Source organism: Aulonocara stuartgranti (genome assembly GCF_965226115.1).
Source record: "Aulonocara stuartgranti genome assembly, chromosome: 18".
Taxonomy (NCBI): Eukaryota; Metazoa; Chordata; class Actinopteri; order Cichliformes; family Cichlidae; genus Aulonocara; species Aulonocara stuartgranti.
Window position 1 is genome coordinate 28,850,754 of NC_138954.1, and position 25,292 is coordinate 28,876,045.

General features: G+C 43.9%; 1 protein-coding gene across 3 annotated transcripts in view; it reads left to right on the forward strand.

Annotated features, from left to right (window-relative positions):
• Positions 1–25,292, forward strand: part of cdh24b (cadherin 24, type 2b) — a 160,695-nt gene that overhangs the window by 48,657 nt on the left and 86,746 nt on the right. For all 3 annotated transcript variants that reach the window (XM_082512993.1, XM_082512994.1, XM_082512995.1), the window contains exon 2: positions 6,331–8,139. In XM_082512993.1, coding sequence (XP_082369119.1) covers positions 6,631–8,139 — 1,509 coding nt within the window. In that variant the 5' untranslated portion in view covers positions 6,331–6,630. The remainder of the gene's footprint in view (positions 1–6,330; positions 8,140–25,292) is intronic.

Genomic DNA, 25,292 nt, shown 5'->3' on the forward strand with positions numbered 1-25,292 from the left:
CAGTAAGATGTTTTTTGTAATTGGTCACCAAGTTTGCACACATCTCAGGAGGGATTTTAGCCCACTTCTCTTTACTCTAAATCCTTTGACAACTCAAAGCTTCAGATCCCTCCACAGATTTTCTATAGGACTGAGGTCTGGAGACAGACTCCATGACTTTAATGTGCTTCTTCTTTGGCCATTCCTTTCTTGACTTGGCGGTATGTTTTGGGTCATTGTCATGCTGGAAGCTCCATCCACAATCCACATCAGTGTTCTGTCTGAAAGATGGAGGTTCAAAGATTTCCTGTACCCTGTGCCACAAAGAATAATGTTTCCACCTCTGTCCTTCTTTAGGTCATACTCAACTTTTCTCTTCCTTCAAACACAGCGGGCCACATCGCTGCCAAAGAAAACAATTTTAATTTCATCTGTCCACAGCACTTTCTCCCGAGCCTTCTGTGGATCATTTACATGTTCAGTGGCGAACTTAAGACGAGCCGATACATGGATGTCCTTGACACGGGGGACCTTCTGGGCACCGCAAGATTTCAACCCCTTACAGCAGGGGCAGGGAACTCCAGGCCTCGAGGGCCGGTGTCCTGCAGGTTTTAGATGTGTTCTTGATCCAACACAGCTGATTCAAATGACCTCCTCAATATGTCTTGAAGTTCTCCAGAGGCCTGGTAATGAATGTTGACCCAGGGTGAGATCTAAAACCTGCAGGACACCGGCCCTTGAGGCCTGGAGTTCCCCACCCCTGCCTTACAGTGTAGTGTGTTACCAATGGTGTTCTTGGTGACTATGGTCTCAACTGTTTTCTCTGAAGAAACAAGTTCCTCGTGTGTATTTCTGACCTGATCCACATGGAGCACCAGGCAACAGGCAGCTATTTGGCCATTTTATACATCGGGAATCCTCGTGTAGTCCATTCCAGCCTCGTGCAGGTACAATCTTTTCCCGGATGTCCTTTGGCAGCTCTTTAGTCTTGCCATGGTGGTGTACAGATTAGTATGGACAAATCTGATTCTGTGGACGTGTGCTTTATACGCATAAGATGTTGAGATCAGGATTATCTGTAATTGATTGATTGACAGCCAATCTGTGAGAGCCAGAGTTCTGGCTGGGCTGTAGAGGAACAAATATTAATTTCACCACATGTAAATCAATTCATAACTTTTATGTAATATGTTTTTTTTTCTATGTTTTTGGTTGTTATTCAGTCTTTCTCCATTAAAAGAAAACAACCATAAAAAATTAGAGATGGTTCATTTCTTTGTAAGTGAGGAAACTTCAGCAGGAGATCAAATAATTATTTCCCCCACTCTATGTGGAGCGTGTGGAAAAATATTACTTGAGAAAAAGGGGCAGCTTTTAAGTTGCATTCTTACACAAAACACAATTACAAAACGGACTTCCAGCTGCGTTTTGCTAAATGACCAAATAGGATGCTGGGCTGGTGTAACTGGCTTTTTACTCTTGTGTCATAATAGGGCAGGCATTCAGCAGCTTGGATTTAGGTGGTAGCTGACCTCAGTGCTCTTAATGTCAGCTCCTTCTCAGCACAAGACTGCAGTACAATACTTACCTGTAATGCAGCAGCAGTTTGGATCTTTAATTTTTTTCTTTTTGTTGTTTTTTTTTTGGAGGTGGGGTGGGGGTGGAGTTTCTCTACCTCCTGTGAAAACAAATTTCTTTTTGTGTTCTCCACCTCCTGAATTGGTACACTGTGCAAATACAGTATTTGGTTTGCACACCGCTCCTGGATTACAGGTTAGAATTGTGCTTTTCGTATTTGCCTTCTCAGGGAACAAGTGTGTGCAAGCGAGAACAGCGACATACAAAGTGCCAAGGTGACAAGTGGACCCAGTTACTAAGCACGAATCACAGATGGATTTATGAGAAGCTGCTTCCAGACGTTTCTGTGCATTATTGTAAAGATAATTCAACACGAGCGAACGCTCACGTCTCGTGTTTGCTGTTTTCGCTGCATGTTCTGTATTTTAAATAGCCGCATTCTTGCTTTATGTTCTACAAGCTCTGACTCTTGCCTTTCATTGTAACCCCATTGATCTAGCTGAAAGCCTAGCAAATCCAAAAACCCCTGCTGCCGCTCTCTTATACTGAGTATTTTTAGTCTTAATCTCACCAACAGGCAAACAGCCACCCCTAAGTGGACTGAATTTCACCGCTCTTGAAGCCATGCAAAACTGTAAATTCATAGCATTGCTTTTTATTGCAAAAAAAGGAACAAAAAGAAAACAAAAAAATAGGGTTGTCACATTGTTTGCCTTGCACTTGTTTCCCTCTTTGCACTCCATAAAATAGCCTCTGGAGCGTTTTTGTGTCCGTAGGCTCGTGCTGTACACCCCCCATGAGAGGTTAGCACCTGCTGTCAGTATATCAGTAAGGGTGCGATAGAGACAAGGCTGGGGACACAAGCGAAAAAGATATTCATACATTAACAGATGAAAGCTTCTGTTGCTTTTCACCTCCTCACACTCTGATAGGTCTGCTTTTATCTGCCAAAGCTCAAGGCGAGGACAGAGCTGCTTTATGGCGCTTTGCACTTCAAAACTACCTGGTTGGTCTTCCAAGGAGGGCCCCGCTTCCCTGCAGCAGCCACCCATCAGCACCTCGCATCCTCTTCTCACGCAGATGCTTACACGCGCTCCACCATTCCACCAAACATTCCTATTTTTCCTTCATTTTTGCCCTCCTCCCCCTAGAGTTAGCCTTTGTTACTCTATGCATAATTCTTTTGGGGATGGGTGCGTTTTCTCTTCCCTCCTGGTGAAAGAGCGCTCCCTTTCTTCTCTTTGACTTTATTGTGTCCAGACAGGGAGTCCCCAGAGCTTTCTTTATTTTTCACACTTGCCCAGATATATACTGTGTTTTCAGGGAGAATTCAGTGTGGATGAATAAGGCTTTGTGAGGTTTGTGCGTGCATGTAAATGAGTAAGTTTTTTAAAAAGAATGTTTAGTCAATAGGGCTTGGCATGTCTGGGTTTGCTCATGGTTGTGGAGAAGGCTTGGATGGCCGTGTTGCTCCTGTGGTGGTGTTCTACCTCTCCAGGGGCTACTGGGAGAAAAAGAGGATAGACAGAAAGCAAGAGGGGGAATTGTAATTAAAATTTTCAGTCTTGTTAAGTTGGTGACAGCTTGCAATCGATGGCAAGAATCTGCCTCCAATACTAACGAACTAAAAGATCATTGGAGTTTTAGGTGGGCTGGGACCAGTAGAGGGAAAATAATTAAGATATTTATGGCCTCAATTAATCAGTTCACTGAGAAACTTGCTGCAGGAATACAGTACAGTTGGAAACTCTGAGAATGTACCTCAACTATATATTTTCTAAAACTCTAATTAGGAAGCCAGAGCTCCCTGAAGCAGCGAGCAGTATGACCTTATCATCCTTATTTACTCCTGAAATCCTAGTAGAGGCTATGGTTGAGATCCCCGTCCTGATCCATGCTGGTTTCACAAGGATGAAAACAGCAGTTTCGCCATATTACATTATAAAACTCTAATGAGGAAATATGAGCTCCCTTGTGATTCAAACTGCAGCACCCAATTATCCTTACTTACAGCTGCACAGGCTGATACACCCAGGTTAATGGCATAACAGAAGCTCTCCCCAAGGTGCTCAGCACAATGTGAAAGGCTGTGACATAGATCAATACATTATATCAGTGCGTCGACTCGGTTCTGGGGAATTCTCTCCTTCTGAAAATGCTGTAAAAAGATAAAAGAATGAAAGAATGAAAGTGGTGCTTCAAAGGAAAACGTCACATTGACAGAACCTCCCACGCGAAAATGTTTTAAATCTGTGCTCAGCTGGCGAGCGCCATGTTGATATTCTGCCCCTCATCCCGCCACCTGCCCCGGGCTTGTTAACAAGGTGCCCGTGGCAATGATTGCCTGGCCATCAAACTCCCAGCTGATAAGTTCCTCCGGGAGAAGCGGAGCTCTGTCATTGAATTCACCCCTGATCACCTCCTCATGCTGTACATTTGAGATAACGCTCGGCCATACCCGGCCTCGCATCCTTGGTAACGAGCGCTTTATATATGAATTATTCTGTAAAAATCCCCCCAGCATTTTGCAGCTACTTTGTGTAAGTGCGGGATGTATATTATTCGCTGCATTTGATAATTTGTTGACAGGATTTATATGCACAATTACGGTGTTGTAGCCTGTCATCAACATGGTATCCGGCGAGACACCTGTCACTTCCAATGTTGCAAGGCCCAAGAATGAGATTGGCTGAATGATTGAAGCCTGAGTGCAGTGAGGGTGAGGGACACAGTGACAGCACTGTGATTGACACAAATGAGAGAGAGGAGGAGATGATGGAAGGGAGCGAGGAGAGGACGGGATACTAAAACAATAGCAGGTTAAGAGAGTGGATAGAGGGAGATTTACAGATAGGCCGTAGAAGAGACAGGTGGCGAGTGGGAGAGGTGGGAAAAAAGCAGAGGACTGGGTGGGTGGGTGGGGGATGGGGGGGAGGGTGCTCTCTACAGTTCATCAAAAAGGTTTACTTAGAGAAAGAGAGTGCTGGGAGACAGGAAGCTGAGAGGAAGATGAGAGAGGAAAAGGGTGAAAACTATTCCAGGAGGAACATCCCAACTTCAGTCATGCCCCAGTGAATGTGCTGACAGGGTCTGTCTGTGCCACAGCGGAGCAAGTGTCATACACGCAGACACACCACAACACACTGCACAGGGCAAGAGGAAACTGACACTGCTTAATCCACAACACACAGCATACACAGCATGTGTAAGCTTTAAATGCAGTTTTGTAGCATTTGCTGGATTAGCCCACAGGTTTACTGAGATTACTATTCATGATTTAAAATTGTTGTAGTTTGTCTTCCATGATCCCGAAGAAAGAAAATGACCTCGAGAATGATGTTAAGAACTTGGGATCAAGTGTTTGAAAGATGTGAGAATTTTACCAAGAAGCCGTGAAATGTGGCCGTGATGTCCACGTGGGGTGTCCCCATAGACTCACATGTTCAAACGTCCATTCTTTAATGCAGTCTTGGTCTTTGTAGCCCTGTCTTTAATGTCCGAGTTGGACCAATTCGCTCTGTTTATGCCTCTTTGTCTGTTATCGTTAATGTATAATTAATCCAGTTATAAAGTGATAGAAGTTTTAGCTCCAATTATTGGTTAGAGAAAGTCGAATATTTAGAAGTGTTTTAATAATTTGTTTGTGTTTGTGTGAATCAAATATGGATTTATGGATCCAGCTTGCTAATCTTCCTAACATTGGCTAATAACTAATACCCCCCCCCCCCCCCCACCCCCCACACACACACACACACACAAAACAAAAAGACAATCAAACAATAATAATGCTAAAGTGACACAACTGCGCCGATCTTTTATCTACAGTCTATGGAATTTATTAATCAAAGATGCCTATTGAATTGACACGACTGAATTGCTGTGTCAGAGCGGCATACCAGCAACTAAAATGTTACATCGCTCCCCGCTGCTTTGGTTTTGACCGTTATTCTATCTCACGCGATTTCTCCAACATCTTGAAAGTGTTTTAGCGAATCACTGGCATTTGGAGTTGAATTACACCGTACACATGCTCGTCTGCCTTTGCACGCGTAGTAGCAATAAAAAGGTTTTTATGTTAATGCAATCTGGGAAATAGTCACATTATTGACTTGTCAGATGTGTGGGCTGATGTTACTGAAACACTACTGAAGGGCTCCTGCTCTTATCTTTAAACAAGCACACTGATTGATATCTGACATTTTGATTTGGCGTAGGATTTCCATTTGAGGCTTGAGTGCTTGAGAGACATGCTGAGATTCAGATGTTTACCAACCTTTTAGATCGCTCGGGGCCCGACATGCAACAAAGTGCATCCACGTCTACGGCTTGCATCTGAATTGAAATGTTAACTGACTGATCAAAAGACAGTATCAATCGGGGTAATTAATCACACTTTAATATAACATGAATCTAACTTCATGTCATAGCTGGTCTCCTTCCAGTGCAATCTGAAATCCTTGACAGTTGTTCCCATTAATAAATGCCCAGAGCAATATCTAATAAGAGTTACTCTATCACCTTTCCATATACAATACCGCGGTGATAGCTTTGTCCCTGTCTGTCTCGCGTAAAACATTTCAGTGATTATGAAGCTATAAATTGAATTGCGTTCTTGCCCTAAAAAAGGCCTTTGTGAAATTGTGATTGCTGCACTGTTAAAAGGTCTGTCCTGCCTGTCAGTGACTTCTTTTACCTGTCTGTGCCTCTCCACTTTTAATTAACACAGTGCAATGATTAAAGTTTTAACTTAATTATCTTTATCTTTTCTCTCAGGGTGTTCAACCCTCGGCGGGAAACTGAATGAGACACTTGACGAGAGGAGTGGAGGGAAAAAAAGCAGCGGAGAGAAACTTGGTGAGATAGAGGGAGATATCAGGCAGCTGGAAAAAAAAACAAAAAGGAGAGGAGTGACTGACACCTGCCCTCCAGCTCGGTGTGAAGGGCATATAATGGGAGAGTGAGAGGAAGGGCATGAGGAGAGGGAAAGAAGAGGAGAGAATGAAGACAACCGGAAAACAAGGCCTGCCTCAAAGCAAACCTGTCTCCAATTAGGACATCTCACCACAAGACAAGATGATTACGAGAAATTTTCTCTTCTTGGTGTCCTTGTGTCTGTGGGAGGGGCTTGCGAGAGGTGCCTCAGCCAGTAAAATTTTACGGAGGAGAGGAGTGGGCGGATCGCACGTGGTGAAGCTGGGGGAGAGCCTTTCTATGGACGCGAACGTGGATTCGAATGCAATGCCCGTGGTTACTCTTCGAAACCTGATTAGCCACGAGCAGGCGAGCGACGCCAGATCTTTTTCTTACTCCAAGATGTTGCAGAATCATCCTGCCCCATCTGTAGCTAATAAGGAGAGACAAACTTTCAAGCCCAAGCGCGAGGTTGACTCTGTGGCCCCGCGCACATTGGCCGCTAGCAAGGAGTTTACCCAGGATGGGAAGAAAGTCAAAAACAACACCAAGAATGCTGACTCTTCCAAAACAGGGAGGTCAGAGAAAACTTTCACAGTTCATCATAAGCCAGATATTCACTCTAATAAAACCAAGTTTAAATCTGGCTCCAGGTCCAAAGGCAGGCCTGATTTCAGCGTCCATACTACGGGCGTGCCAGGGAAAGGTTTCAGCATAGACTCGAGCCGAAAGCTGAACCTCACTGGCAGTTACGGGGTGCTGAAGCTGCTCTCAAAAGACAACCTGGTTAGGATTGTCAATTCCCAAATGCAGAGCGTTCCCAGCTTGAGCTTTCCGAGCAAGGGCAGTCGGAGCAGGAAGCGAGATTTGATTGACGTTAATCACGGACAGCTAGAGCCTCAGAAAGTGCCGAGACAAGATATAGCTGTCACTCAGTCTCATGTGGGATATGATAATCAGACTGCATTTCCTTATGCCAGCCCAGTCGCCACTACAGATCTTAATCGGGACCGGGGCCCTGACACTCGTATTAATCCGCTAAGTGAAGTCAAGCCAGCTTTAAGTAAAGGGCAGGACAACTTGGGAAAACAGGGTTCAGATAGCGGCGATAGCAAGAGCAAACACTTTGCTCGTTTCCTGTCAACACCTCGCAGCGAGGTCAGTTTGAGCCCTGAGAAGGAAGTAATGATCAGCCAAACAGAACGGCCATTCACATCGACAAAACATCTCCCGCTGTACGTTCCCTCTGAAACAAATGAGTCTCCTCCGTCTGTGCTGACAATGCAACCCCTGGGAGTGAGACCGGGGAACAGAGCAGCAGAGTCCCGTGGAGACCCATTAACAGAGTCAGCTCACACTGCTCAAACAGATCTCAGCACAGCTCAGTACTCCGCAGATGAAGACAACAAACTTGTCAACAGCAGTCATGTCCTGAGGCTCCACCCTGCTCACGAATGGAGCCGCGTCGGGGAAGACGCCAAGATGCACGGTGCGGATCCCAAAAACGCAAAGGGCCTCGTATTTGAAGAAGCAGAGTCAGAGGTGGAAGAGGAGGAGCGCGATCGCATGGAGGTGAAGGGGTCACGGTCTCGCAGCAGGAGGAGCTGGATCTGGAACCAGTTCTTTGTGATTGAAGAATACGCCGGGCCGGAACCTGTGCTCATTGGCCGGGTAAGGAAAAAACTTCATTCATCATTTACAAGGGCTGTGAACTGTTTTATGAATGTTTTATGGATATTTAAGACACTGTTACAAGTCTCTTACATGGCTTATTTAACCCAAGGTCCCCGTTTCAGTTACACATCTCATACAAGAAATCATTAGCATACTTTAGCCCCATAGTCACGCTCCAAGTTTTTTTTTTTTTTTTTTTTTTTGTGCATCGTTATAATCTCGCAATTGGAATTGATTTACTTTCCTCCAATATGGTACCTTCCAGGTAGCTGTAAAAACGCCAATGAATCTATGAAGTACCGAGGCGCGACAAAAGCCCCCGATCCGGTGAGCCCAGGGGGCTCGTCATGATCACAACCAATCTACAGCAGCCAATGGGAATTGACATATCCAGGCGAATTAATAGCTTTACTTTTTCCTTCCACCATTGATCCTCCCCGGAAGGCAGAGAGCAAGAGAGTAGTCCAAGTGTTCCCTCATTTCCCTGTAGGTCAGTCCTGTCAGCTATCCTCGCTCTTGGTCTCAGGCCTGCAACATCCTCCTAATGCTATTTCATTCAGACTGATTTATACTTGCTTTGACAGGATTTATCACCGCATTCGCCCTCAGCACAGTCCTATTGCTCAGGTCTGCAATTTATTTAGATCACTGACTGACTGTGTCTTGCCCAGTACACACACACACACCTCCCCTCTCCCTTTTTTTAAAGAGTGAGCAGACGAGCGTGGAAGAGGTCACGTCGAGTGGACAGAAGGTGTCTCGGAGCCCTGCACTGTAATGGCTGCGCTCTCAGTCCTCAGCATGCGCCAACTGTCTCAGTACCCAGCTGCGGTAGATGAGCTAATTTATAAGCCTGTGTGGCCAGTTTGCTGAGCAAATGAATAGTAATGATCCCCGTGTGACTGCTGTAGGCTGTGAGAAGCCGGTGTGCGTGTTTGTGTGTGTGAGCGCTTCAAGTTCAGAGCTTCAGCTCAGTGGGAGGTGCGTTGAACTGAAAAGACCCACATCACATTGCATCTTTAGGTTTTAATATCCAGGTGCAGGCAGATGGGCAGGACCTCGCGGGCTTTGTGCGCAAGCCTCCCTGATGTTTAGCTAATATTTAATGTGGCTCCTTTTGCTTTGTGCTGTGACTGATGAAGGTCTGAGTGGAATGCTGGGAAGCACTGGAGAAGATGTAAGAGCCAATGGTCCAGCTTACAGATGGCACTGCGTGTAAAGCCATTAGTGCCAATCTGCTGTGTCAAGCAGGTATTTATGCCAGCACATTGTATGGCACTCAAGGAGGGAACAACGCCAGGCCACTCACACACACACACACACACACACACACACACACACACACACACACACACACACACACACACACACACACACACACACACACGCCCATATGATAGTGCTGACACTTGGAGTACACCCAGAACACTATTGTGACTGTGTATCTGTGTGTACTGGGTTAGAGATGCGTATGATTAGTTCCCTACTGTATGAGACAAGTGGCGGCACACATGTATAATGCTCTTATAGATCTTAATACGCTTATGAATTTTTAATCTCCCGCTCTGGCCCAGTGTAGGCCAGCTCTATAGGTAGAGAGATCAATGCGCGCTTGTCGGGGGTTTTTTGTGTGTTTTTTTTACCCTATTGAGGGCCTGATTGTGTTTTAATGGAGAAGTGTGAAGAAATTGACTGTGCAGGCCAAAACAGCTCCACCTGCCAGACCTAGCCCAGTCCAAAATCAGGCTCAGTCAGCTGCAAATACTGTTGCCTCTGTTTCAAAACAACGCATCTCACCTAAAACCAACTATACTGTCCTTACGCAAATCGTGGTCATGTGAAGGTGTTTTTCTGCGGGCTTGTTTTAAAATACGCCTTGTGACATTGATTCATGCTGGATTTTTGTGTGATCTTGGACAGTTTGTTCCAAATAAATCTCTACTAAAGCTGGAAACTAGAGCCAAGAGTCTAATCTGTGATGTCAATAGGAGACAAAGGCCCTGCTGCTAAACTGATAATGAATTGGTGGTGTGGAGGGGGTGGAGGGGGCAACTCTGTGGACACAGCGCTGGGCGCAGTTTTGAAAGGACATTTATGAGCACTTCCTCTGATTTCAAACTTTCAGAAGCTCTGTCACAAAAAGTGCTAATCTGTTCATCAATCTAAAGAGAATATAAAATGAAGCAGTCTCTGAGCCTTCCACTATCCATCAGCTGTTGCTTGAAATATCTCTGCACTCTCAGAGATGCAAGTTTTTGTTTACTGTAGCATATTGCTTTTGGAGAGTTGTTCAGGTTCACTAGAGTTGCCTAAAAGGGCAAGAGGTTTTCAGCGGTCTGTCTGAGTCAGTTTTCTGCTCTCTACAAACACCCTTTCGCTCTTTATGTCTCTCTTACACCCATGCAGAGCCCTGCACACACACACACGGGCATGCACAGGCACACAAAAACACGTGTGCACACTTGCAGACGCTGCCATGTTACTATATTTCCTCACAGTGGAGTGTCTCTGCCCCATGATAATTGTGAATTTAATTGATGCTGTCACATGGTCTGTAATGGGGTTTCAAGTGATTGCAGAGGCTGTGTGAAAGAAACACAGATTTTTCTTGAGGAGAAAAGGCGTCTCAGCAGAGCTGGGATTAAAAAAAAAAACCGCCCCTTTTCTGATTAGCTTTTCTTCTCCCCTTACTCTCTCGCTGCTGAAATGCAAACTCCCTAACACCTCATGCGGGGGGAAAACGTGACATATACAGCAGCTTCTTCCTCTCTGTTAGGAAATTCCTTCTTGCCCCGTCTTCACCCCGATAACAGCGTAAGCATATGTGAGACCTGGTGTGTTGGTGAACGTGCATATATAATTCACCAGCGCAACAGGAAGTGGACTTAGGCTATCGTCCTCATTAGCATATCATTTACATCATCATGAGCATACATAATTCATAGTTAGTGAAATATGCTGGTAATACGCAATTAACATTGCTGTCTGTACTATACATGGCGCTCACACTAGGGCATGGCAGGAATCTATAACATGTAGGCATCAGTGGGAAATAGTAATTAGATACTTTTAGCTCCTGACATGCTGAACAATACCAGTCATTTCTCATCATTATATTGACTCATTAACATTCACTACTAAAAATTGCTCTGCAAAGTGCATTTAAAAGATTCCCCCTGCCTCGGGGCATCTTAAGATATATAAATAAAACAGTTAGTTACCGACTGTCCTGCTAATGATAAGACCTGAGCCTCTGGGTGCAACATGCGCACACGAGATATTGGAGAAGTGCTTGTAGGAAATCCTCGGTGTGATGCAATGGTGAGAATGAGGTTGTCAGACGAAGTTAATTCTTAGTATGCATGCTTTTTCTCTAATTTTCACTCTTGCAAAGCTTGTTCCTCATTAGCTACAAGTACATTTATTCAGCTGCATGCAGTATTTCTCTTTTATGATAAAACTATACTGCTCAAAAAAATGAAAGGAACATTTTGAAAGCACTTTATTTCTCCATAGAACAATCATGCTGGATATCTATGCCGATATAGACTAAGTAATGTGTTAGAAACAAAAGAATTCAAGTGAAAAAATGAAACAATTTAGTCCATTTTACCAAAATTGCATTGCACCAACTCAAAATGGTTTGTGTGGCCTTGCCGAGACAACTGATGGTGACCTGGGAGATCTTGTCCCAGTTCTGGATCAGGGCATCACTGAGCTCCTAGACGGTCTGAGATGCAACCTGGTGGCGTTAGACGGACCGAACCAGGGGCCAGTCGAGGTATCAGTTCCTTCATCCTCCAGGATTTGCTGGCATACATGAGGCCGGGCAGGGTAGGGTCATGCATCTCATTCTGATACCTAATGGCAGTCATGTTGCCGTTGCCTAGCCTACCTAGTCTTTGTGTCACTCCAGGGACAAAGTAACAGGCAGCAAAACATTTTCCCTGGCTTCTCCAGACCCTTTCACATCTGTCACATGAACCTGCTCTGATCTGTGAAAAACACAGTTTGCCAGTGGTGGGCTGAGAATTCTGGTATTCTGTAAATCCTAATCTGGCACCACGGTGCTGGGCAGTGAGCACAGGGCGCACTAGAGGATGTCGGATCCTCACGCCACACTCATGATGTCTGTTTCTGATTGCTTGGTCAGAGACATTCACATCAGTGATCTGCTGGAGGTCATTTTGTAGCTCTGGCAGTGCTACAAAAGGCACAAAGGAGCAGATACCTGTCCTGCTGATTGATTAAGGACCTTCTACGGCCCTGTCCAGTACTCCTCGAGTAACTACCTGTCTCCAGAAATCTCCATGCTCCTGAGACAGTGCTGGGAGACACAGCAAACCTTCCGGCTATGGCACGTATTGATGCGCCATCCTGTAGGAGTTGGGCTACCCGTGCAACCTCTGTAGGGTCCGGGTATCACCTCATGCTACCAGTAGTGTAGTAGTGCACCTGTTGTTATTTCATTAACATCAAAGCAGCTGAAACTGATTAACAACCCCCTCTGATACTTAACTGACCAGATCAATATCTCACAAGTTTAAATGAGTCGATGCTACACTCTGATTAAAAAGTGTTCCTTTCATCTTTTTTCAGCAGTGTATTTCACAGCTTTAGTAACTGGGTATCTCACAGGCTCTACATACAAACACAAGGCAAACAAATATATAGATAGTATGTATTTTACTGCTAATGGATTCAGGTAGCGTAGGCGTGGACTCATGGGAAACATTTCATTGGATCAAATTTGGCCTGAAATGTTCGAATCTTAACTGTAATTTTATATGTGACGCAATACTTCTCACTGTACTATTCCTGCATTTCACCACCGTCTGTTTTTGATCCTTGCTTATTATCGTAAAGCTCAGTTCTTATTTTGCTCCTCCTATGCGTCTTTCTTCTCCGTGTGCCTTCTGTGTTCTCTTTTTCTGCATTTCACATTGTCTGAGTTTATTCTCGGTATCTCTGTTAGTGTTAGCTTCTTTTTTTTAAAGTTTACTTCCTCATGTGGTTTTCTGTTTTTACTTCAATCCTCTCTTTCCGTGTCTCAAATGAGTTCACCTGTGCCTTGTTATCCCTCGCTTTGTGTGTGTGTGTGTGTGTGTGTGTGTGTGTGTGTGTGTGTGTGTGTCAGTCTTGGTCTTTTGTCAGGTTGTGGTGGCTTGTATTCCTTGTTTTCCTTCTGCTGTCTCTCTGCTTTTGGATTTCAGTAGTTGATTTTTGTTAAATCAACGTCGAACAAAAGTTTCTCTTTGTGTCAACAACTGGGTCCTACTTAATGAACTCTACTGCACATGTGATATGTGTGCCTGAAGTGAAAGCTTCACTACTTCTGCAGTAAACAGACACTTCGTTCCATCCCTGACATGCATAGAAGTTGTGGAATAGACAAACACGCGCACACTTGTAGATTCTAAATACACATTTGTATCAAGAATAGGTAAAACACACTCCGTCGCTGCAGAAACACATCACACAGAAAACTCGTGAGCCATGCTTCAAAGTTATAAATAAAAGTGTGCAGATAAAAGGCTCTCTCATGAGTCTGGAGGAATGAGAGAGGAAAGAGGCATGGAGAGGCAGACAAAAGATGAGAAGAGCGTGTGATGGTGCCAATAGGAGGGCCAATTGTAACTGTAAACACACACACACATGCCTCCTGACAAGACACTCATCAATAGTTATTAAAAAAAGGACTCGGTGTTTTCCTGTGCTTCCACTCTCCCTGTAGAAATCATTTAGCCTCCGGGTCCGAGCACAGCAGGGGTGAGACAGCAATTAGAGAGTGACTACAGTGCAGGGAGGGAGGGAAGAGGGGAGGGTGAGACAACGAGGGAGAGCAGAGCAAGATTACCATGCAGGACAAAGAGGGGATGATGTGCAGGGGAAAAGTAAGAGAGACTACAGAGAGGGGGACGTACGGCGGCGTTAATGGCGTGAGGATATATGGAGCAGAGGGAGGGAGGGGAAAAATGTAAGTGGTGGAAAGTGAGGAAAGGTTAATGGCTGACAATTGGTAGATGGGAAGAACGTGTGAGACAGTTAAAGGAAAAAGAGAGGAGGGGGAAGGACCACACATCTCTGAAGCTGACCTCGCAGCCCGTCGAGGCCTGAAGCGAGTCGGAGGAAGGAAGACGGGCCGGGGAGGCAGGGCATCAGTGCAGGGACGTGCAGGGTTTACAACGAGGAAAATACAAGAGAGCAGGAGAGAGAGAGGAGGGAATTGAGGATGCAGTTAAATACCATTTTATTGCAAGCCCCTGTGGAGGCCAGATTTAAATGTGTCTCAGTGCTGAGTGGGTGCAGGATCACATAGAGAAAATAATAGACAGGAGGAGGGAAGGAACAAGGCTACGAGGGGAAAGAAGAGGAAGAAAAGAGGAGAAGCTGTGGAGTCTATTAAAGATGGAATTCAAAGGAAACACAGCCCGCCGTTCTCTTCTTTTACTTCCAATCTCCCTGCTCCCTTTATAGCCCCTGTTTCATCTCGGGATAATGTCGAACAAATCAGCAAAGCAAGTATCTGAATTTAAAGCATCATTCTCCCGGATGTGAAGATGGCAGTATTTTATCTCAGGGAGTGTATGAGCCCCCTTTAGAATACATCCAGAACATTTTTAACTTAATATAAAAATACATTTGGAGGTAACCCCAGAAATATCGGCTAGCATTTGTGTAACCTTAACAACCCGTAAAGGAGTGTAACGGCCTAAAATAAAGCAAAAAATTAGAGCCGGGGATGCTCCATTACCTGAGGTTAACCCTACAAGGTTAGTCGGTGTCAATGGTGAGAAATACAGTGAGAGTTTAAGTGGTGGAGTATGAAGGGAAGAAGGCTGTGCAGGAGCTGAATTCATGATTATGCATAGCCCAGTGTGAGCTCTGTGACCGTGACCTTGAGCTAATATTTATGCTTTGGCCTAGACTGTGCGCTCCACTTCTCCCCGTGGCCCTGAAGGAGCCCATGAGTCAGAGAGCTGAGGGCATGGGCAACAGTGGAGGGCAGAGGAGGCTAAAGAAGAGGAGACGACACATGACTGAAAGGAACTGAGTGAGAGAAAAGAACAGGAGGTAGTTACAGTGACAGAAGTCATCCTGCTGTGAACCTGTTGGCTGCTCGAATTTGATTTTTGTACCTGTAAACCCGTAACATTAACACATTACTAATATTAAAGCATTAAATTAAAAAAGCACTTCTCTATTCATGTGAACATTAATGCTGTTTGTAAATGAGGTTGTTGCATGAGCACTGAATTTTAGCTTCCTTAGCCTAGACGGCCACGTTACTGTTAAAGCAGCAAAGCTGCCATCCCCAAAATGTCTTACACATTTCCTCATAATCAGGACATTCATTTCTGCTCAGTCATATACAGTAACTGGCCACACATGAGTCTACTCCAGTCAGGTTTTGTTGACCTAAAAAGAAAATAAATCACTTTTATCGTGTGCCAAACAAGCCCACAGCTACTCAAGCAGCGCTGTTGGTCTGTAAAGAAGATAGACTGCAAGAGTTGTAAAATGTGGGTCCATGATATGTTTAAGACTTATATACACTGTATAAAGAAGATGGGAGCAGCTTCTGGGTCTGAAAAGTCAAACCAGTTTAAAGTGCTTTAACCTCCTAGGACCTGGCGTCCACATATGTGGACATCACATTTTGGGTTATTTAGACCAAAATACTCAATTTTGCCCTACATGGGCCTGATATCCACTTACGAGGACATTATACTGCTACTGTTCTATCAAAATTTTAAACAAATATCCTCATATGTGGCTCTTATTTTTCTTAAAAACAAAAATAAGGTAAAAAAATAATCTGGTAATTCTTTGTTTTTACAAACATCGGGCCCCAATCAGCCCAAATATCAAAGAGAAGGAGATGAGATTAAGGTCGGCGTGAGATACGCAGGAGGCCGTGGGAGGGAGGGCAGAGGGAGCTGGTTGGAGCTGGCCACAGATGGGAGAGGGGAACAGAGGTGAACGAGGATGAGGATAGAATCACACAGGGGCACTCATGTTACTTTTTTTTTAATGCATCCTGAGTAGCAAGCCTGAACAAACAGGCATTTTCTCCCCCAGGTCTTCCCTAAAGACATGCAGCTAGTGGGGTTAGGTTAACTGGTGATTTGACTTCTTAGATGTCTTAAAATATGCCAGTACGCCTTTGAACTGGAAACCTTTTAATCTAACTGGTCAACTAGCTGGTTACATCCCAAACAACACATACACTTTAGAAGCTATATTGTATCTCCTGTTTCTGTTACTGGTATATCTTAAGAGCAATTGTGAGAACATCATGTATTATTCTTGAAAAAAATTATGCTTTCTATGTATATTGAGTAAACTAACACTTGACTAACACCTGATTCTCGTGGTGTAGATACACCATCTGTATCTCAGAGAAAAACGCAGGGAGCTATCAATATAGTAAAACTATGATTCAACTTATTCAAGTTTTCTTGTAATATATTCTCTATTGACATGTAAGACGTTGTCAGCCATTCCTCAGGCAATCCTTCAGCTCGACACCAGTAACTGCAACAAACAGGATGATAAACAGAGCTTGAAAATTCCCTTCATTATTGCCCACTTTACGCACACACAAATGCACGCAGGCTCCTTGGTTCCAAGTTGGTAAAAGCCATTCCTCTTGGCAGTGGCACGCGGTGGCATATATGTGGGCGATTTGCCCTTTAAATGTACAGCAGTGAGTTAAGCCTCCAGTGGCCTTTTCCAAGCTCGTCTCCCTCGGCTAAAAAATATGATGTGAAGTATACAACACTAGAGTGGAGCACTGAAGCAATAAAACACAAACAATCATCTGACTAGCCGCCACACACACTCACATACACACACTCTCGCTCTCATACATCAGCTGATTATGATAATCAAAAGTGGGATTTGCATACTCCGAGGCTAAAAGCACAGTTTTGTCCTGAATAATGTATTGCGGAGGAAGACAACAGTGGCGAGATGCATTGAGGAGCTTATCGTGCTAAAGGAAAAGTCTAATAATGATGAATAATAAATGCTCTGTTAGGAAGTGTGCGAGCAGGAGGAAGTGTGTGTGTGTGACAGAGGACTGTTCTGCGTTCTTCGAGGCCACACAGCATGCCCTCCAGAGACAGATTATATTAGATCAAACGGGAACAGGACAGCGTGTCCACACCACAACCGAATTAACGCGCCGACTGACACTAACCAAACTTCTATGCACAATCGATGGCGGATCGATGCTAAACAATTAACTGCGGCTTCTCATGACGTGTTTGAACCTCATTTTGGCGCAAGACAAACAGACAGGGAGCCAGAGGGGACTCGTTTCAATACCGTCTGACATGTTTCCTTAGAGCGTCGAACAAAAAATGGAGAATTTCCACGGATTTGATTGAAAGTTCAGCCGGAATTTCAAACCCGTCTCCATGCGAAGGTTTCGCCTTCTGAAGTCGCAAGTGCTCCTGAGGGTCTCGCTGTATGCTGCTCACATTTCTGGGGAGCGGGCTGGGTCTTGTGTTTGAGTGCCTCTGCATAATTGGAAGGTGTTCTTATGTGTGTCTGCATTGATTAGAGTGGAGAGCAGGACAGCCGAAAGAGCGCTGTGTAAATCGGCATGCACGCGCGTGTGTGTGTGTGCGAGGCCCACCGGGTGAAACACTGCCTGCGTTCTTGTTGTGGCTGCGGTTGTATTATGCTGTTCTAATGGTTTGCTTGAGACTAGTAGCGGGTGTTTTCTCATCATGACAATTATTGGCTTTGTGGGGATTCTGGCTTACAGTTATGGATAATTAACTTGTCTTATTTTTGTTATTGTTTGGTTAAGACTCACAAAATAATTGCTGCAAATGTGACGGGGCAAGGCACAAGCAGTTGTCTTGTCAGGTGATATGACCGAATTACAATAAAAAAGCATTTTTTGCCAGATTATGTAATCCCCCCCAGTTTGGTAATAATCCCCCCTCAATCCACTGTGAGGCATGTGGACTAGGTGATAGTTGTGTTCCTTCCTCTGGCACCTTCTACGTGCCTGCATTTACAATACAGTGTTATTATTAACTTAAATATAACACAGAAATGTCTATTTGGTTTATTTTAATACGGTCAGTGATTTATTAGGGATTATTAAGGAATTATTACATCCCGTTTGAATCCACTAATGCCCGGTTATACAACTAGGGCATCATGTGTTTGTTTAGCTAGTTATGACGCTATACTGCATATCTGATCTGTTGTAGCCTGATCTAATCTGATCAGGGACAACATAATCTGACATAATTCATTCTTATGTTTATCATTTTGAATCTGATTTGTCTGTGTGTGACGCTGGTAACAACTGTGCATTTAAATGCTGCTGGTGTAAAAACACATTTTAGTGGGTGATGATGTGGTGATGGCTTATTTTATTATGGATTAGCAGGAAAAACCCACAATAATTTAGACGTCAACAACAAGAGACAACACGGTCCTGAATTTAGAGGCTTTTATTAAATGAAATTGGTTGAACCAATCAATCGTAAAGATACCCCCTAAGGATTTCCCTCACAAAACTTGGAATTATTCATAAATTCAGAGTCATTAAATACATTGCCACTTATCCTTACTTGGTCCTCAGTGGTGCAGTCATCAGATTACACATAAAAATTACATTTTCATAAATTAAATGTAGGCCACATGATTGTTTGATGTCACTGTACAAAAAAACAGAAAAAGACTTCCTGCACACCAGCTGTAAGCGCTGACATACTTTAGCACGTATAAAGCAAAGACAAACACGCCCATATGTGGTGGGGCTTAGAACAAACACGTTAGAGGGGGCAGCTGCAGAAGTAGGGCTATCCATTTTCAATTTTCTTTTTGGTGTTTTGCTTCCCTTCCTTAAATTTCTATTTACTGCAACTTTAAATAGATTAAAAAAACATGGCCTAGTGTGTCCCACATAATACATCTTCAGATCTGTTAAATTTGAATCAAATTGGAAATGTGGATTCTTGATTCAGATTCAACACACGAGCACACTGTAGTTTGCACGAACCCTATCGCACATAATTTAACCTGCATGGGAGGTGCGCCAGAAGAAAGCTAAACAAAATGTTTGCCAGTGAACATTAAAGCAAAGACCAGGCCTTTTGGTATAAAGCGCTCTGGATGGCCACATTCAAAATTGAGCTGTTTGGCCACAGTAACAGAAGACATGTCTGGCACAGATCAAAGACAGCTTTTCAGGAGAAGCGGCTCGTGCCAACTGTGAAGCATGATGGTGGAAATGGGATGGTTTTGGGGGTTGCTTTGCTGCCTCCGGGACTGGGCAGCTTGCAGTCATTGATCCTACTATGAATTCTCCATCATATGATTGAGCGCCTGAAGATTATGTGAGGCCATCTGTCTGAAAGTTGAAGCCGAACAAGAAGTGGAACCTTTCAATGGGATAATGATCCAAAATGCACAAGTAACTGCACCAAGACAAGGCTCAAAAAGAAAAAAATGTGGTGTTATGGGCTGGTCCGGTCAATACTTTACAGATTTAAATACCAAATATCCTGCAGCTCAAGGAGTTTTAAGAGAGTTCTGCACACCGATGCTGCAGACTAGTGGGCAATTACGCAAAACAGAAGCATTCATATTAAAGAGAGCTTTTAAAGAATAATATTACCTATAAAAATAACTCAAAGGCTAATTTTTATTTTTCTGTGTATCACAGAGGATTGAATAGGACAGACCAGGCCAGGTGTTCACATGCAGTTTGTGCTCTGAATGTATTTTATTGTTTTGGTTTACTTAGGCTTTGCTCTCCTTTGTCGTCTCACAAGCAGAGATGGAGTTGCATTCCTCTCCTCTTGGGACTGACAGCTAAGACACCTGATGATGGCAGAGCCATCAACGCTTACTGATTTTAGTTATTAGTGCTTTGCAGATGCTGGCCTTAGCCCTGCGCTGTGCTTTAGTAACCTTCCCACACTTCCTGGCCTTCCCTCAATGGTTTCTTCTCTCTCCAGGTCAGTCACCACAGGCTCTCAGTGGCACACAAACACAGACTCAGACACACACACACACACACACATTTTCTCAGTCAAGCCTTGGCTCGCTGTCCACTCTGTGCTAGAACTGTGCCAAGTGGAGGTTCAGCCAGGGCACAAGGAGACTCGCAGTCATTACACCTCTTTCTTTAAAGTTACTGGGGCCGGCACACTCACATACTCACCTGGAAGGCCTGTTGTTAAAACGGTCACGTATAGTAAGACACACATGCACAGTTGCGTGCACACATAAATGCTTACACATACCCTCAAGCAAAACTAATGATATTGCGGTGGTAGGTAAGCTGGCCACAAGGCATAGTTTCATTTCAAACGGGCTCTCTGAACTCATGTGGGCTCCGTCCCAAATTAATTTTCCTGATGTTTTCCCTGATCGGCCCGTTTCTTTAGACATCTCTCCGAATCGGTGGGCCTGCTCCAAATCGATTGGCTGACCCTCTACCCTCTGCCCTGCTTGACACTCCCCGGCTGATATGACGGAGCTGGCTCAGCCTCAGCTGCCCCCCTCCCCACTCACCCACCAACGGTAACCCCTCCCTTTTTACCCTCACCCAGCCTTGCTGCAGAATTTGACTGCTGGAGCTGGTGGTGGTCCCATAGACCTCTGGCTCTCTTGAAGTCACCATGCACAAGATGAATAGCTTCCCCTCTTACAGCTTCAACAGGAGACGGGTCGGTATTCTCACACCTGCCTGCGTGACCTTGCAGACGTTTCCTGATGTGTTTGGGAATTGAACCCCACTGCCAATCACAGGGCTCGGTGGTGTACGCCTATCGGCATTTCACGTGAGCCGCCACCTGATTTACCGCACTTTATCTTTTTTTTTTTCTATTACTGTAACCTAACCACCATCTTAGCCTCAAAGCACACAAGCACATCAGACGCACACACACACACTGAAGTTGTAGGGAATAACATCCACATTCATTAGGCTAATGCACAGCTGTGGAAAAAACACATTTTCCTGGTGTTTTTATGATTTATTGTGCAGCAGAAATGTGAAATTGTGTATACGGGATATTAGTTATTTAAGTGATTTAGAGGTTGGCAGAGAGTACTTTTCCTCCTCGCTTCATGATTTATGGTTATTGCAAAAATGTGAAATTGAGTATATGAGTATAAGCATATTACCTTATGATAATATAAGTAATTGAAGAGATTTAGGAGTCTGGGGAGGCTGGGTGTTGCATACACAAGAGGCGGTGAAGAAAATGGGAATGGCAGCTTATCAGGCTGAAATCATTCTGCAAGCAGAGGTGACACAACAGTAAATTTGGCTTTTGTGGCCAGTGGCTTCATATTGTTTGGCTCTTGATATATTTGATGGTATATCAGAGGGATATGAAATGTACGAGTTATGAGATGTCATATCATTCTGATGTGAAATATGGTGATAGCCAGTTGTGTTATATATAAAATTGTTTGGTTATTTTCACACGTTTCTGTAGCCATAAATTACCCATAGCCATTATGTTGTTAAATGCATTCCCTTATTATACTTTCCTATTAATCTTGGAAGAACAGATAAGGGTGAGAGGTCAGCCTTAAATGGATTTGGTTTCCTTAGGCTGGTCTCTCCTGCTTCAGAATGACTCTGAGCAGTGCTTTCAATCAGTGCTGCCACCACTCACTGTGGTAATGATGGCTGGGGCTTCATTAAGAAGCTCGTTAAGTCCCCTCGTTAAGCTGCAGGGCCGTTAAGACTTTGATTGTTAATGGCTCTTCGTTAAGGGGAGTGAGGAACCGGGCTCCCGTGGTGGTCCCGACCAGCCGGGTGTTTTGGCCAATTGGCCCCAGTTGGCCTGCTTAGAAGATGAGAGGAAACCTAAATACTGTGTAGGTCATAATTTAAATACTTTTTAATGAACTTTTGAGACCCTGACTGCAAAAATACTTAATTTGTTCAAATATCAAAACCTTTTGAACCTGCAAATTTGCACTGGTGATGGACTAAAACAAATAATTAGATCTGGAAAACAAGTGAAGAGAAAATTAGTTTGCATATAAACCAGTGCCACAACAATGTCTTGGCCCATTGTCAGCTGTGTGGATGCAGATTTTTTTAAAAGACAGTGATTAGTAAAGTGTCTTTCTAATAAATTTTTTGCCTCATTGGTGCTTTGCACAATTTCCGCGTGTCATTTTGAAATACACTGAAAGTGAGGTGTGCACCAGTTTGCCTGAATGTTTACAACACTGCCTCTAATAGGGTTGCTATATTGTACCGAGGGTATGAGGTACATGGAGAGACCATTTATCTGCTTTATTACTATAGGTGGTGCAATAACATATATTTGAGTTGGGAAATCTGATCTCAAGTGGTGGCTGGAAGTTCATCCATATGGATGCCATGTATGGAGTGTGTTCGACAGAAATGAGACATGCCATAATTGAATTTGCACGGTCAGGTCCTAATTGGGTTGTAAATAATGTGCCTTGTCAGAGTTTATGTAGGTGTTTTGTGAGCTCAAAAGCAGACAGGCAGTGAGGAACCAGGTTCTAAAGCAAAGGTAAAATCAGGCGGTAGCCCAGGGACAAGCATTGTAGTGAAAGACTGGTAAAGAGTTTGTGCTTATGGGCAGGTAGAGATAAGGAGTGGCTGAACTGATTAGGGGGAGTGACAGGCTAGTCATATAACTTGGGAACAGCTTTCTTCACAATAGTATAGGTGTAGTAAAAGGTGTAAAAAATTATATATATAAAAAAAGCATTAATTATGGCCTGATTCATTTTAACACCTTTTTTTCAGAGTCGTGAGACTGTGGCTTCCTTCATACTGTAACTCATTGAGATACTTGAGTGAAACTGAGGCATCTTTAATGTCATTAGCAGCTCTTGAGCTTTTCATGCTGTGACTACTCAGAGTCTGCTGTGAAAGAGGCCCATTCAATGAAGGTTAGTGGTGGGAAGTGAAAGTGGGTAAAAGAGAAACTAATTAATAAAAGTAACATGATGATTCATTATTGAGATGTTAAGAATATTAAACACTCACTAAATTTTTGCAGTGGAAAATGTCAGCAGCGAGTTGCATCATAATCAACTTGCCTCCTAAATGTCTCTGTTTTGGGACCCTACTCATCCACGTGCACAGACAGAAAGCCAAAAGTAGGGAGGCGTTGGTAAGAGGCCATGACAAATGGAAGCAGGGATCCTTGACAACAGATATGGCAGTAATATGACCAAATCAAATCATACACAACATGGAACTGAAATGTAGAGGTGGGTTGCAAAGCAGCTTGCAGATGTTCATCACCTATAGACAGGTTAAAGCAGCTTAAATAAAGCCTGCCAACTGAATGGTATCAGTTGGTATCAGATCATGTAGTCTAGCACTGAGGTCAGCTGATGTTTCTTCATAGTGTGCTTCAGCTAATGCTATGTTCAGTTTGGGGTTTTTTTGTTTCTTTTCTCAGCCTGAGCAGCTGCCACTCCTTACACTTGGTCTCTTGGACAATTGCATCAAAATTACTCAGATTACTTGCCAAGGTGGTCTTGGCTACAGTGGCTACATGTTATTTGTAATGTAAATTCTAAACCCCAACAAGGACATATGAGAGAAATATGTCGGAAGTGATCCTTTTCCATCATGTCCTGTCACAAATGACTGGTCATCCAATTTCAAAGAGTTGCAAGAACCCATACATATACATGTTTCCAGTCAACCAGGCATTTGACTGGAGGTAGAAGGAGAAAATGTGCTGGGCCCCCAGAGACAATGAAGACAATTATAAACTCTGAACATAAATAGTCAGCTGGACATGCAAATGTGACAGACGTGAATGTTGATCTGTCTTGTCTGTCAATCCGTTTGCCCAAGGCGATCAACGTGCAGAGAGGGTCATACATAAAGGAGCACGTCTCCTATGTGATAACTAAAGTAGCTTAGAGGAACTAAGCTAACATGAAGATTTTTAAGCTAGTTATTGAAGGCCTTGCATTTTCATTTATAGGTCCATGAAAAGAAAAACATTCAGGAGAGCAGTGCATCTATGTCTAGCTTGTGCATTCTGCTCACGCAACACTCTCTCATGTTGGTGGGTGTGCCTTTAGATTTTCCAATTTACGTTGTCATTAAAATACACAGATCTTCTGAAGGTGAAGTGCTGTTTAACTTTGTGCCATGCTGTTTAATTAGCTTTAACTTTTAACTGACAGTCTAGACTTATGACTGCCATCTTATTTATGAATAAGCCTTGTCACGTGCTTATCGTTTACCCCCCATGAAGCTGGCACATCCACGCCATTTCCCCCCCCCCCCCCCCCCCCCCACTTGAAAAATAGCAAGCCTTAAAGTAGATGAACATTTCGATTCGCAGTATCCATTCTCATTTCATTTAGCAAATGTGCTTAGCTGTTGCCACGCAACAATTCTTTCCTGAGCTAAACCCACCCATCCCCTCCCCAGTCGCCTCTCTGCTCTCTCCTTTCCATCTAAAGTCACAATGTCACACTTTCTTGCGAGCGGGGCCTAATTTAGCGCTCCTTTTTTTGGTCACAGTTTCTATTCGATCCACGTAGGTTTGGGGGTAATGAGATTGAATCTTGATGTGCTCACCACATCCCGCTGGCTTGTCTCTTGTCGGTCGCGGAGGACAGTGTGGAGCCTTCCCTGATATTACCTCTCCCTGCATGAGAGGACGCCGGTCGCTCTGCTGCTCTGCCATCCCGCTAGGCGCTGATCCAATAAACCTCAAAACAGGGCTGCGATCGATACTGCGTGTCCCATTGCCACACAAACTCCACCCTCACTTATACACACCTATTAGTTACAGAATAATTGATAGGCCTACTGTTTATTATTCCTTTGATTTGGTGCTTTCATTAAATAGCCAAGGCGTTGCATGTGCACAGACTAGTAAACTCTCCTCTTCCACAGCTGCTGGGAACTGAATGGGGGCTTTAAGCGTGAGTACTTGAGCATGTGTTCTGGATAGCTTTAAGATTAAGGAGATCCAGGTTCATAACTGCTCATACTGCAGGAATAGAAAGATGAGACACAGCACAATGGCAGGAAAGTGTGTCTGTGTGAGAGAGGGGGGTATTGTGCCTATTTCTTTTGTCTGCTTCTTTTCAAATTCATTATATCCTAGAGGCATGCAGAAGATAATCTGCTT